Source organism: Triturus cristatus, chromosome 4_2 (assembly GCF_964204655.1).
Source record: "Triturus cristatus chromosome 4_2, aTriCri1.1, whole genome shotgun sequence".
NCBI classification, from domain to species: Eukaryota; Metazoa; Chordata; class Amphibia; order Caudata; family Salamandridae; genus Triturus; species Triturus cristatus.
Window position 1 is genome coordinate 192,258,207 of NC_140586.1, and position 13,095 is coordinate 192,271,301.

The window sequence follows — 13,095 nt, forward strand, 5'->3', positions numbered from 1 at the left end:
ACAGGCCCTGGGTATACGGGATACCTCTGTACAAGGTACTTGCAGGTAAATTAAGTATGCCAAACCGGTGTAGACCTATCTTACCAAGTTTACAGGAGAAGAGCACATGCACTCTAGCACTGATCAGCAGTGGTAAAGTGCCCAGAGTCCCAACACCACCAAAAGAGGTAGAAAGTAAAAAGCTTTGGGAGAACCATGCACAGACCGACCATGTCAACAGTTGGCGACCCCGCGCGCCCATGCCAGAAGCCTGACATGTGGGATCCATTTAGTTTCCCAAGGCAGATGTCCCCTCTTTGTCCACTTCATTGCGAGTGTCAAAGGCAAGCCGGGGCAGTTGTAAGATCCTTGCACAATCTGCCCTCTTAGGCAGTCCTGCGTTCTCCTGCAGCTATCATCCCACATGAGGCCCCCATTTATGACTGCCAAGGAGCTAGCGTGGTATAGTTAAACAGACTTGTGGAATCTGTCGGTTAGCTTTAATGGATGCAGTTTCCGTGTTTACTTTGCTTTTGAGTGAAATAATGGATAAGCGCTGAGCACTCCAGGTGTGCGGGGATTAACTCGTTGGCAGCAGTCTGTAAGGACAGCCTTCACATGTCTTGGTACTACTGGCTGCTAGATGGGCTCTGCTTGCAGTGAAGGCAGAGCTAGACTTGACCTCACCGGAGCAACGTACAGAACACTGTTAAATTTAACACATGGCCCCTCCCCTGACCTAGCACCTTGCATGAGTTTCTGAAGCAGTGACCCAGTCCCGGCAAAGCACCGTGATGTTATGCAGATTTGTAGAGCACCTTGTCACGTTGGGTCTTCAGCTTCATGTGGCATTCAAGAAGGGAGGTGAAAGTGCTTGTTTAGTAGCCTTTCGTTCCTCACTTTAGGAGCAATGGTGGTAAGGTTAACTTCCGGATCTCATTTTCTGTATGCGTGGGATGTGTGCAAGTAGAAGTCTGAATGAGTGGTGAGGTCTAGAAGGTTTGTGAAAGCAGTTGAGGTATGCTGGACTAGTGTCATGTAATGCTTAAGTGTGCTATGGGTGAGGTGTTTGAATTGTTCCAGTTTGTGTATGGCGAGCCAGTGGAACCCCTTCAGGTGTGGAAGGGGTGTTCTGAATGGTCTGCATCTTTATGGTGTGTTTTTGCTGATTCCAGCATAGCGGGTGTACCTGTAGTCCAGCTCCCGTATAACAAGGGAGTGAGTTACGTTTTTCCCTGGTGCTGATTGGGAGCCTTTTGAAAATCTTCCTTCTCATGCTCAGGTTATGGAAGCATGAGGCAGTGATTGAGTTGACTTTGGGGTCGTCTCAAGTTTGCTGTTGATTACAATCTCTAGTTTCTGTGTGCTGGTCCTGGTGGACGGAGGCCCATGATTAAGTGCTCTTCCTGAAGATCACGATTTTGGTCTTGTTGCTGGAAACTCCAAACTAAGGCTCAGCGCGGAATAGAATCCCAGTGAGTTCCCCATCTTGTGGTGAAAACTGAGGCCAAAGCTCATCATGGAAGGTGGGCATAACTACTGCAACATCGTGCAGTAACCAGAAGAAATTCCGATTTGCTTAAATCGGAACTAACACTGGAGGACAGAAAAGCGTCCCTGCTCCCTGAATTAACCCTTTGAGACCCTTCCAAAGGAGGGTGTTTATTGATGCACGGCCCCTGCTGCGGTGGGTGAATTGCTCCTTGGGTAAAAATCAGGTCTTAGTGTGATGTAGGCTCAAGAGCCTGAGTCGCTGAATGAGACCGGCCTGTTCCCGTCAGCTTTCTTCTGGGATTTTCTTTGGTACATTCTTATGTGCCTTGCGTACACATTCCTCCGCTAGTGATCTAGTTTGTGGGAGCCCAGCTTACTTGGCGTCCGGAACGGGCACAGGAGTCTTTCCGCATATAATGTGCCCCTTAGTGACAGTTTGTGTGCCCCCCCCCCCCCCCCGTTTGATTACTTAAATCTACGTAGTCCTGGATTTCCCTTCCCCTGTGCGTTTAGCAAATGGTTTGCGTCTCCTTTGCTGCACTTTGAAGGAGGATCCCAATCTAGCAACTGTTCTTCCAACCGACCCCAACCTCGGTTTGTAAACCTTTCTGCCTTGGCTCGTGTTACCTCCGAGCTTATGTAAGGGCCTGCCCATGCTACTGTAGCCACGCGTGCTGGAACAGGTTTGTTTTGTGTAAAGCACTCCACCACCCTGCGGGCATTTATAAACTCTTTTATACCTTACCACGATTAAAACCTATATCTGCTGCATTCCTCGAGTTTGCAGCAAATATAACCTTAAATGTCTATTTGGGGGGGGGGGGGGTTTATACTTAATTTTTTTAAAATTATTATTATAAAGCTCTGTTCCGTGTAGTCGGGTGGCTGGGGGTTCTTGTGAGACTTAAAGGATGACGGTAACTTCTGGGCAACTTGCTTTTGAAGAAGTAGGAAGACCAACTAAGTTCTCTGCATCTTCTACCATACCATCTCGAGGTTACCTTCCCCTTCATGTCTAAGAAGGCACTCTAGGCTTTCCCAGGCCTCCGTCAGTTCTGGTGTTACACCTGCCTACCTGTGCTAGTCTTACCTCTATTGCCGTAGTCTCTCATTGGCAATCAAAGACTGAACAAGTAAGATTTTTCTGATAGCCTCTCTGCCTGCTCTCAAGTCCCACTCTGTAGACTGGTTGATGGGTGCACGGAGTGGCTAGTTTATGTCCCCAGCAAAGCAACTGTTTTGATTTCAAGGTGGAGTGATGAGGGGGAATTGATGAGAGAGGCAAGCTTCAAGCCTTTTTTTTTTTTTCTTCTTCTTCCTTGTATACTATATCACGGTTCCCTCCTTTCCAGATCAAGCCAATGGCGGTGGGAAGTGTTAGTATGCAGAACGTTTTTAGCCTAAGAGAAGTATCCGGTCCCAGCTTAGGCACTGGGAGCATGACCCTTCACATAGTTTCTCAATGTTGAACTGTCTTTCTGCCGGCACATACAGGTTTAGCATGCTGTCTGGTGACATACGTTAACAGAAGTTTGAAAGAATGGTACCCAGAATAGTTGGGACACGTTGATCTACTAATTCACATCTGTGGCGCGTGACTAACGGTTGATGGGCTGAGTCAGTCAGCAGAGGGATATGAGGTGGTGTGAAGAGCTGAACCCAATGTGATAGATTCGTGCTCTGATCGCACCCCCAAGAGGTGACCACTCGCAAAAGCATTACTGCACAGGGTGGCACTCGTGCAGGGACCCAAGGTGGTGAGCTGGGGCGGTCATTACCAAATGACTGTGGTGCCGTCTGGTATTGGCTGCTGTGGATGGAGATCACTGGGCCGCTGTGGAGACACCTATCTTTCTCTCCGGGGCCCCGGAAGTGTACGAGGGTGCCCTTTGGCACTCTTCTGACAGACATATTTTTTTGTCTGACCTAAAGGACCTGTTACGCAGATGTTTCTTTCAACTCCAGCTCGACCCCGCCTCGAGCTTCCACAGCGATGACCTCCCTGATCACAAGTTTAGGATTAAGAGATCGAGGCCGGCTGGTCGGCCCTGCCTTGACCCGGAGTCCGAGCGATGCTTGGGTCTGCAGCGACAAGGCCTCTGCAAGGGCCCAACCAGACTCTGTTGCATTTTTTTCAGAGGGGGGGGGGCGCTTTTAAAAAAAATATTGACAACTCGTGTTCTGTAAAAAAAAAAAGTTAAATGGAATACTATGATATAGTACTCGTCCTAGATGTGCAGTGGATGCTCTTAGCCAACAGCCAACCCCCAGTTTCAGTTTGTCACGTGGGTCTCACTGAGGGTCAAAGTAGAAATCTTCCTTCTAGCCTTTGACTGTATAAGCAGCTTACCAGCGTGCTCTGGTATCCTGCTGGGACTGACCCCTTGATTGAGATCGGGAGGACAGCTTGGCTTTCTAAAACCTTTTTTGCCTCCTTACAATTTTGCCCCGGTTATTACTATTGCAAATCATAACAGCAAACCTGTAGATCAGCAATCCTTCCTCCAGTTAAGAGCCACTTACTAATGTCTTTTTTAAATGTTTGCCTTAAGGTACTTTTCATCATACCTTTTATGGTCTCTAAAGTATTTCCGAGCTCGGCGAGTGTGCACATTTACATATTTGCACACATGCTACCCCCCCCCCCATGAAGCTGAAGTTTGTACACTTAGCCAGCCAGTGCTGTACTCCCCATTTTGCAACAGCCATCTTTGTATGGAATGCATGCGGTCTAATCTATGCCTAATATTGGGGTCATCTTTATATGAGCAGTATGCAACCTTATCTGGGCGCCATCTTTATGTGGGCAGTGTTTAGACTCTACTATGCCTTGATCGCAGTCTTTGAGTGTTTACATATGTTTTAGAGCTTATTTATTGCTCACATGTTCAGTGACCAGTGGCCTTTGGTCAAGGCAAAACATTTTTCTTTTCTTCAAATGCCAGCTTCTGTCCCACTGAGCAGTGTTCCTTGTCCAAACCCCTGATTTGTCGATGCTGTGATCCGAGGAAGCGGTGTTACAGAAGTTGTTTATACAGCAATTTCTACACTAGAATAGTATAAAGATCAATACTAAGCAGCACTCCTTACCTAGCTCTGAAAGATGAGGATTTTTCTAGACTGTTTCTTTAAAATCCTGACCTTCAGGTTGCATACTTTCAGAAGCTGAGTAAAATAGCTCCACATGGATGCAGATTGCTCTTTAGTAGTGATCATCATAGAGTAGATGACGTGCAGGGTCCAGCATTTAGCTCCTGGCTCGCTGCCGCTGGATCCTCTACCAAGTCAATAGTGTGCACAATCTGACGAAAAACTTCTTGAGCGTGTGCAACTGTGCTTCGTGTGACTAGACACGAGGGCCCTTACCTACAATGCCAAAGCCAGGGTCAATCTAAAGACTCTCCTGTATCTTCCAATACTTAGTGGTGGTGCCCTTGGCCCACTATTTCTGTAAGCTTTTCAGTGGGAATAGATAGTTTCCTATTTCTTCTTTTCCTTGGGGTTGCTCCTATTGTTCAAGACCTCTTCCTCCTTATGCTACATTTGGCTGTCCTACTTGGCGCCATTAGTTTTTTCTCCTCGTGTCGTCCTAGCTCCCTTTTGCTTCACGCTGTACAATTTATGCTAAAACACTTACTTTTGTAGTACTTGGGTAGGTCGCTCGACCCCCTCCCCCCCCCCCCCCCCCACCCCCCCCCCCCCCCCCCCCCCTTCAGTCTCCTTACCTTGGTGGCAGCACCCCATTCTTCATCCAGTGCAGGGTCTGATTGCCTTAATTGCAATTAATTCTGCCCAAGCCTTTGTGTGACAGCCCCTTCCTCACCAGGGTCTCCTTGCCGTAATCTCAGCCCCTCCCACATTTTGGGGTCTCCATAGCTTAGTTCAGTCACCATCCCTAACACTGGTCCCCCTCCAGTGGCTCATTCGTCTGTCCCATGCCTCACCATGTCTTGGTAGTAGTGGCCTCTTGTCAGCTTGCCGTTGTCACAGTCCGCATGACGTTCTAATGCCTGCTCAGACTTTTTTTCTGACTTGTTTTTTTTCCCCACTTGTACAGACTTACTCCGGCCTGTTTTGCGTAGTCATCAACCCATATAAGAATTTACCCATTTATTCTGAGGAGATTGTGGACATGTACAAGGGCAAAAAGCGCCACGAGATGCCGCCGCACATCTACGCCATCACGGACACTGCCTACAGAAGCATGATGCAAGGTGAGTGCACGCCCTGTCCCTGTTATACCCTTAGAGTATACTCCATATAATCCGTGTTTCGGAGTTTGTTGTTAACGGTTTCTTGCACTCTTGAAATGCCGGTCTGTTGGCTCTGCAAGGCCACTCTGTGGTTTTGTGGATGTTATCGTCTGGACTTGCAGTTTCTGAATAGCGCAATATTAAAGGGCTGGTAGGTAGTCGGTAGACTGAAGTTACACAATTGGAGTAGCTCAGTCAATGTTTTCAGAGTGGGTGTTTGAATAACCACAGTTCGTCTGGACATAATTCGAAATGGTATCTTCTCTCCGTTGCCATTCTTGTGAGAGGCTGTTGGTAACTGGCTAGCTTCCCTTCTGTGAGAGATAGGACTGTCTAGGTAGGACATAAACGTGCAGGGGCCGAGAAGTGGTCTTTCCGTTCAGGATAGATTGTTAGCTTTCTGCAGGTAATAAGGTTAAGAGATTCATCTGCGTGGGCAGATTATGGGCCTGTAGAGACTAGGGGCCCGATTTACAGGTTGGGGGACGGGTTAAATCTTGATTAATGTTCTGTCTGCCTTATTAAAAGTGCATTGCACCCGCTGTACTAAAGATAAGTTGGTTGGTAGGAGTGGGTGGTATCCCTACACTAACAAAACTGGTATATGGGTTTGGCCCACTTGAACCGCATAGAGACCCGACGATAAACTAAAATTTTAGGTTACATTTTAGAACTGGTTTATTAATTAAATGGGTCATTCCATGTAACACATCTATTGGTCTTTACATAATAAAGAAAATCGTTAATGGGTCCCATATCGTGAAAACAGGTGCCTTATCCCCATTATCAAATTTGGAGCGGACAGTAAGAATGACGAAAGCGGGTTGAAAAATATTCTGTAAAACTCGAATGGGATTGCAGTGGGACACCATTCCTTTCTTAATGGGAAAGATTAAATCGCCCCTGGATCTTCAGTTGTGGAGTAGGTGAGTTGTTGGGCATCTTCAGTCTTGCGGACCAGTGGTAATATTCCAAAGTTAAGTTGTAAGAAGCTATTGTACTAAAAAAAAACTCCATATAATGGTGTGAAATCCTGATTATCTCCTTCCCCAGAGAATCTAAGATTGTACCAGTATGATAGCCACAGTCTTGTTGTTTGACGTGAAACAATAGTAAACTCAATATCGTAATTGCTATCAAAGTGTTAAAGGCTTAGATTCTGTCCGGATTAAACCTTATCCCTAATTAACCTTATGTAAAGCATTTTTTTTTATTTGGACAGTTGACAGCCCCTAGGATCTTTGGAGATGCTGGGCAGTGAAACGTGTTCAACACAAACTAAGTCCGTTAAATGTATTGAAAGAGTACAATCGGAACTAAAACTGCCATAGTTCTGCTTAGGAATCTCATGATTATATTGTGACACAGGAGGCAGAATCTATCACCCGGGCATACTTCAACATTTTTTACTCTGCTTGTTTAACAATAGCTCATGCATGAAAACTGCATCACCTCAATATGTGGTTGTGCAAATTGTGACACTTGTCATTGGCAAATTGTTGCTGGTAAAATGGCCAAATTCTGAAAGGTCTGGTCCCCCTTTTAACACACGTTAGAAATGAGAGTAGTACCAAAACTTGGCCAGAGTATAGGTCAATAATTCTACATGGGTCAGGAACCTGTTGGCCATCCACTTTCCCTCTATCAAGTGAGGATGGTACTCTGGGCCATAAAAATCGGCCATGCTCAGATTCACCTTGCTGGAATACAAATGTTCCAGATACTTTGTGATGTACTGATTCTTATCGACTCATTGCAATATCCGTGTAATTGTATCTCCCCTGCCCCCTCCCTGTCGTACCCCGCCCCATATTTACCTCTCCTTGCTACCCTGAAACTGGAGTTGGAACAGTTTGTGATTAATACACTGTGCACTAGGATATAGTATGGACTATTTCTTTTACTTTTGATGGCTGTGTAAACAGTCTTACCTTTAAAATTCCTTTAAATAAAGTTTGGAAAAACTGTATATACTATATGCAAATTTAACTAATCTCACTGTCCTGCTGCTTTAAGTTTTTAGTTAAAAGGTTGTGTTTCAATAAATCTTTGATTGCAGAAGTCAAATGTACTGTAAGCATTGATAGTCTAGTGGCAGATTAAAATCTCTGCATTTGAGAGGACCCTCCCACAATGCCAGTTCCAAAAGTACATTTGAGTCAGCCTGATTAGTACTATAAACTTGCAGTGTGAAGAACACCGCATAGCTCCCTGTTCTGACAACAGGCCACCATACAGGCCTGTCAGAGCAGCATCTAGACTTACCCAAAATCGTATTCTTCACAAGAATTTCAACCCCTTTAGTTGTGTTATCACATGTAGTAGAACCTATAACTGAGTGACTGTTGTTGATTTTTTTTTTCTGTCTTAGCCAAATATATTTCCTTGTGACAAATTACCTCTGCATTAATGTAAAAAATCATGTCTAACATTGTGTACTTTTGATGCTGCCGTAAGTCCATCAATATTCAAGGACCTGTTCCATACTCCCCTTTTAAATGCATCTGTCAGTGTACTTGAAGGGTGTAAACTGTTGTGAAATTGCTACTGCAGCTATACTTCTGGAACCCTTTTCATTTCATACAAGTTGCCACAAACTCACTTCTCCTAATGAAACTCCTCCCTTCTCCAGCAGCTCCCTATTGGTCAGGCTGGTTTTGCATAACCATGTCCTACCACGCCCATCTATTCTCGACACCAGCAAGGACATCTTACTCCCCACTTAATTTTTGATAACCTAGCCAACTGTCCCCCACGAATCCTAAATCGATGAAGACCCAATCCACTCTATTTCACCTTAGTATTTGATATCCTCTGACCACTGGTTTAGAAGTTATTTGGACCAGGTTTCTGAAGTGCAGATAGTTTTTTTAATGAAAACAGACTCTAGCAAATGTTTTCCCCTACTGCCTGAAATGGAGTGATTACCATGCATAGTTGCCACCAGCTTGCCACTGTTGCACATACTAAGTCTGCACTTTGTAAGGAAGCCAGCTCACCAACCTTGCAAAGATTATTCAGGTTTGCCGTCTGCAACAGATGCGGTCTGAAAATTCTCCCACGTGTCAAAATTGCTGGTGGTTAGTTATGCTCTAAGTCATTTGGATTTCTGAAAAGGAAATCAATCCACTCTTTGAATTTGACTGTCCGTGTCTCTAGTTTCCAGGTTTGGCAATGCTTGAAGATAGAGATCTATCCCCACTTCTGTACCTTCCTGGACACCTAACATAAGCAGGTTATTTCTTCTTGTCCTGTTTTCTAAATCTTCTGATTTCCAAGCCAGATCTTACGAATTTTGTTCATATTTCTGTTTGCAGACACTGCGTGAATTACATCCTCTAGACTTCAGTGCACATTCAACCTCTGATTCAATCCCTTAGAAAGCAAATCTGTTGGTTATTTTACCAGTTGTGACCTGGTTCTTAAGATGAGATGTATCCAGTGCCACACATTAAGAGTTTAATTCTTCTCTATGAATTAATGGCAAGATGTATATGGATGACTGTGTTGGATGATGGCTTAAGCTGGACCCAGAATTTTTAGAGACCGCAAGCACACCTCTCCTACAGGAGACACTTGACGGTCTAGGTGGAACGCCTGCCCAAGAAATGGCGGGCTATCATGTTCGCCACAACATACTCTGCGTTCGCTGGGTGGGGGGGGAAGGGGGGAGCTAGTCTGGATCCGGCCTGGGATTCCCTTCAAGGAGCACACGTATTGTAGATAAAGAAGGGCGATACGCAGTGTTAGAGGGATTATTAGAGGGGCAGTCAATACTGGTAGGAGTATATATGCCCCTAATGTAGAACAAGGCCACTTTTGGAGCCATCTTATAGGAGTACTAACCCACCACACGCTAGTCCCGTGGCTCTTAAGGGGGCAATTACAACTGTGCTTTAGACAATTGACTCGACAGATCCCACCCCCGCCAGCGCAGTCACCTGCACATAAACAGATGTAACTATTTAACATCTGGATGAAGCATTGAGCATTAACGGACGCATGGCGAGAGCGGAACCCAAATACCAAGCTATATTCCATCCCACATAACTTACGAGTATGCCTAGATTGATTTCTCTGCTCCACAGCAATCAACCAAAAGTACAGCACACAGACTATTTGGGGAGTATTATCAGATCACAATGCACACATATTGACCCTCAGATGGAAACCGCCCCATACCCACCTGGAAATTGCCACGGGACTGCCTCACAAAACAGGTGTTCTGTCACGAACATGGGGTACAAATCCAAGAGCATTTCACACTAAACGCGGGTACAGCGACATCTAGACTGATCGAATGGGACACATTCAAAGTCGTAGCGAGAGGGCATTGCATACAACCAATTGTAGGGGTGCACTAGAAAGGTCACTGCAAAATGAGGAACTGGCACTAGCGGCTGTAATGAAAAAAATTGATACAGGCTTGGCCACCTCAGACCAAGTAGCAATCGCCGAAACTACCCACGCGGAGACGTTCGCAAATATAATTTTAGGGTCTATGCTTCTATGGTCCACCGACAAGGCAGTAGGGTGGGGACACTCCTAGCATGAATCTCCAAGCAAAACTCGAAGTGAAACCAATCACGGAAATCCTAGACCAAGCCGGCACCCTCTGACACTCCCAGCTAGATATCGTGCACATTTTTCACGATTACTACTCTGGCATCCTATCCGGCCCCAGTGCAGATCGACCACCACGTGATCACCAGATTCCTTCACCCATTATGCCTGCCACCCCCCTAACACCCCCCCCCCCCCCCCCCGTCCAAAAAAAGAACTGGAGGCAAAGATCAAGTCCACAGACTTCTCCCAAGCAATCAGATCTTTGGCACGCAATAAAGCGCCAGGAATGGACTGCTTCCCACTCTAATATTATTGCACTGTCACAGCCCAACTGATCCCCCCCCGTGTGGTGACCATGTATAACGACGCACTAGATAAAGGCGATCTTCCAGGCTCGCTTCGGGAATCGATCTTAGTTGCATTCCCAAAATCACAGACCCAACGCTGCCCTCCATACAGACCAATCACCCTACTAAACGCAGACTGTAAAATACTGGGCAAAATACTAGCGAACCGTTATACCCAAATTCTGACGCCACTGATCCACCCAGACCAATGTGGATTTGTCCCACGGCTTAACACCTCACAGAACCTACATAGGTTATTCCATATCCAAGACCGTGCGAGAGCGCAGTTCCCCAATGCAGCATGCCTGATACTAGCCCTCCTAGGCCTTCGATACGCTGCTATTGCCATATTTATTTGCAGTTCTCCGTAAAATAAACACCCTGATGGCATGTACAAGGCTCCTCTATACAGGCATTACCTCGCGAGTGCCATGGTCTGCCCCCCCCCCCCCCCACGCCTGTTCACCCTAGCGGTAGAACCCCTGGCTATACGCATGTCCAGAGGGTGAGACATGGGGTATTCCGCTAGCAGACACGGTACACTGCGTATCACTATATTAGGATGACCTAATATATATCCGCGACGCAACAATGGACCGAACACCTATCTGGTTGATATTACAGGATTTTTCTGAGGCCTCCGACCCTAAAGTTAACTAGGGAAAATCCACTCTGTACCCACTGAGCCCTCACTTGGCCCAATTTGACATCCATAATCGGAGGTCAGACACTTGCCTAGAGCGCCGAGGCGCCTGGATATCTAGGTGTGAGGTTGTACCACTCTCCTGAGGACCTGTACGAAGGGAACCACCGTAAAATGCTGGCAGGGATATGAACGGCAGTGGGATTCTGGAAAACACTGCACCTAGCCCCCATTGGGCGAGTAGCCCTTGCAAAAATGATCATGGTTCCCAGGCTGCTCTACCACTTCACCAATCTCCCAGTAATACCACCGTGCCCTTTCTTTAAGGAGCTAGATTCCCTGCTCACCGAGCTGATTTGGGGTGGGGGTCGACACGGTGGCATTAACACTATATTTGCCCACGAATCATTGAGGATTGGGCGCGCCATCTTTCAAAGCATGCTTCCTGGCAGCTTCGCTTTAGTGGTTTTGCAGTGTGAATCTTTCTGGATTCACTATGCTGTGCATTATCCCACCAACTAGTGGTTGGGTCCGGAATCTTAGGTTTTTTTTTCGTGGTCCAGGTGGGTGTCGACATCCCACCATTTGGTGTCCTTCGTGACGTCGACGCGCTTCGTGCGGAAGCTCCCGCCTTTGGTCGCCATCTTCGGGTTCTGTTCTTGTCTCGTTATCTTCCTTTGTTGATCCCTTTAGTTATGTTTGCAATGTAATTTAATCCTCCTTTCCTCCTGTCTCATCTTTCTGGCGGAGGAGGGTGGGATCGCTAGTGAATCCAGAAAGTCTTCATGCTGCAAAACTACACCGACAGGTTAACTATATGTTTTGCAGCATGAATCTTTCTGGATTCACTATGCTGTGCATAGACATAGTAGTGGTTTCTCCTTATTGTGGTGGTTGGGTGGAAGATCAGCACTGGTTACTGAATGTGTTGCAAGACCTGTCCCACTTGCGCTTCCTTATTCATTTGAATATCCACAGTAGTGCTTAGTGAAAGTATGCACTGAATACCATGTTGCAGCTTGGCAAATGTCTTAGATGGGTGTTTGCTAGAAAAGCAATTGTTGCTCCGTTCTTCCTAGTAGTGAACTTGAGCTCCCCCTTGTAACTCTTGTCCTGCCCGCTTGTGGGACATTTGAATTGCCTGTGCAATCCACCGTGTAATGGTGTTTTTGGTGACTGGCCGACCCAAAACAACTGCTGGCAAAGGATACAAAACTGTTTTCCAGCACACTCTTGTCCCGTCTACATAGTGCATGACAGCCCTTCTGGCGTCCACTGTGTGCAGCGCCCTTTTTGTGCATGTAGGTTTTCGGAAAAAATAGGTATCTGGATTGTTTGGTTAATGTGGAACTGTGACACCACCTTTTGGCATGAAGTGTGGGTCCGTTCTCATTACAATCTGGTCGCTGTGTATTTGCAGGTAGGGCTCTTGGAGTGTTAGCGCTGGCAATTCACTTACTCTTCGTTGGGACGTGATAGCCACTAAGAAGGCTGTCTTAAGTGTGAGCATGTGCAGTGCTGCCTTGTGATTGGGTTCGAAGAGTGCCTTCATCAATTGAGTTAGCACCATGTTGAGGTTCCATGTTGGTGCTGGCATCCTTTTTGGGGGTGCGATTCTTTTCGCTCCTTCCAGAAATCTCTTCACAACTTGGGAGGTGAAAACTCCTCCCTGTTTCTCCCCTCGTGTAAGCCACTAAGTGCACCCTCAGGGATGTGTAGCTTAGCTTGCTTTGTAGCAGGTGCATTAAGTATTTTAGTATTGTGGATTCCCTTGTGATTTTCCATTTTAGCTTCTCCTTGCTGCACCATTGGG

At 46.3% G+C, this 13,095-nt stretch overlaps 1 protein-coding gene across 1 annotated transcript in view; it reads left to right on the forward strand.

The window, feature by feature from the left end:
- Positions 1–13,095, forward strand: part of MYH9 (myosin heavy chain 9) — a 318,178-nt gene that overhangs the window by 79,627 nt on the left and 225,456 nt on the right. Inside the window, exon 3 of the mRNA XM_085601113.1 lies at positions 5,531–5,687. Coding sequence (XP_085457239.1) covers positions 5,531–5,687 — 157 coding nt within the window. The remainder of the gene's footprint in view (positions 1–5,530; positions 5,688–13,095) is intronic.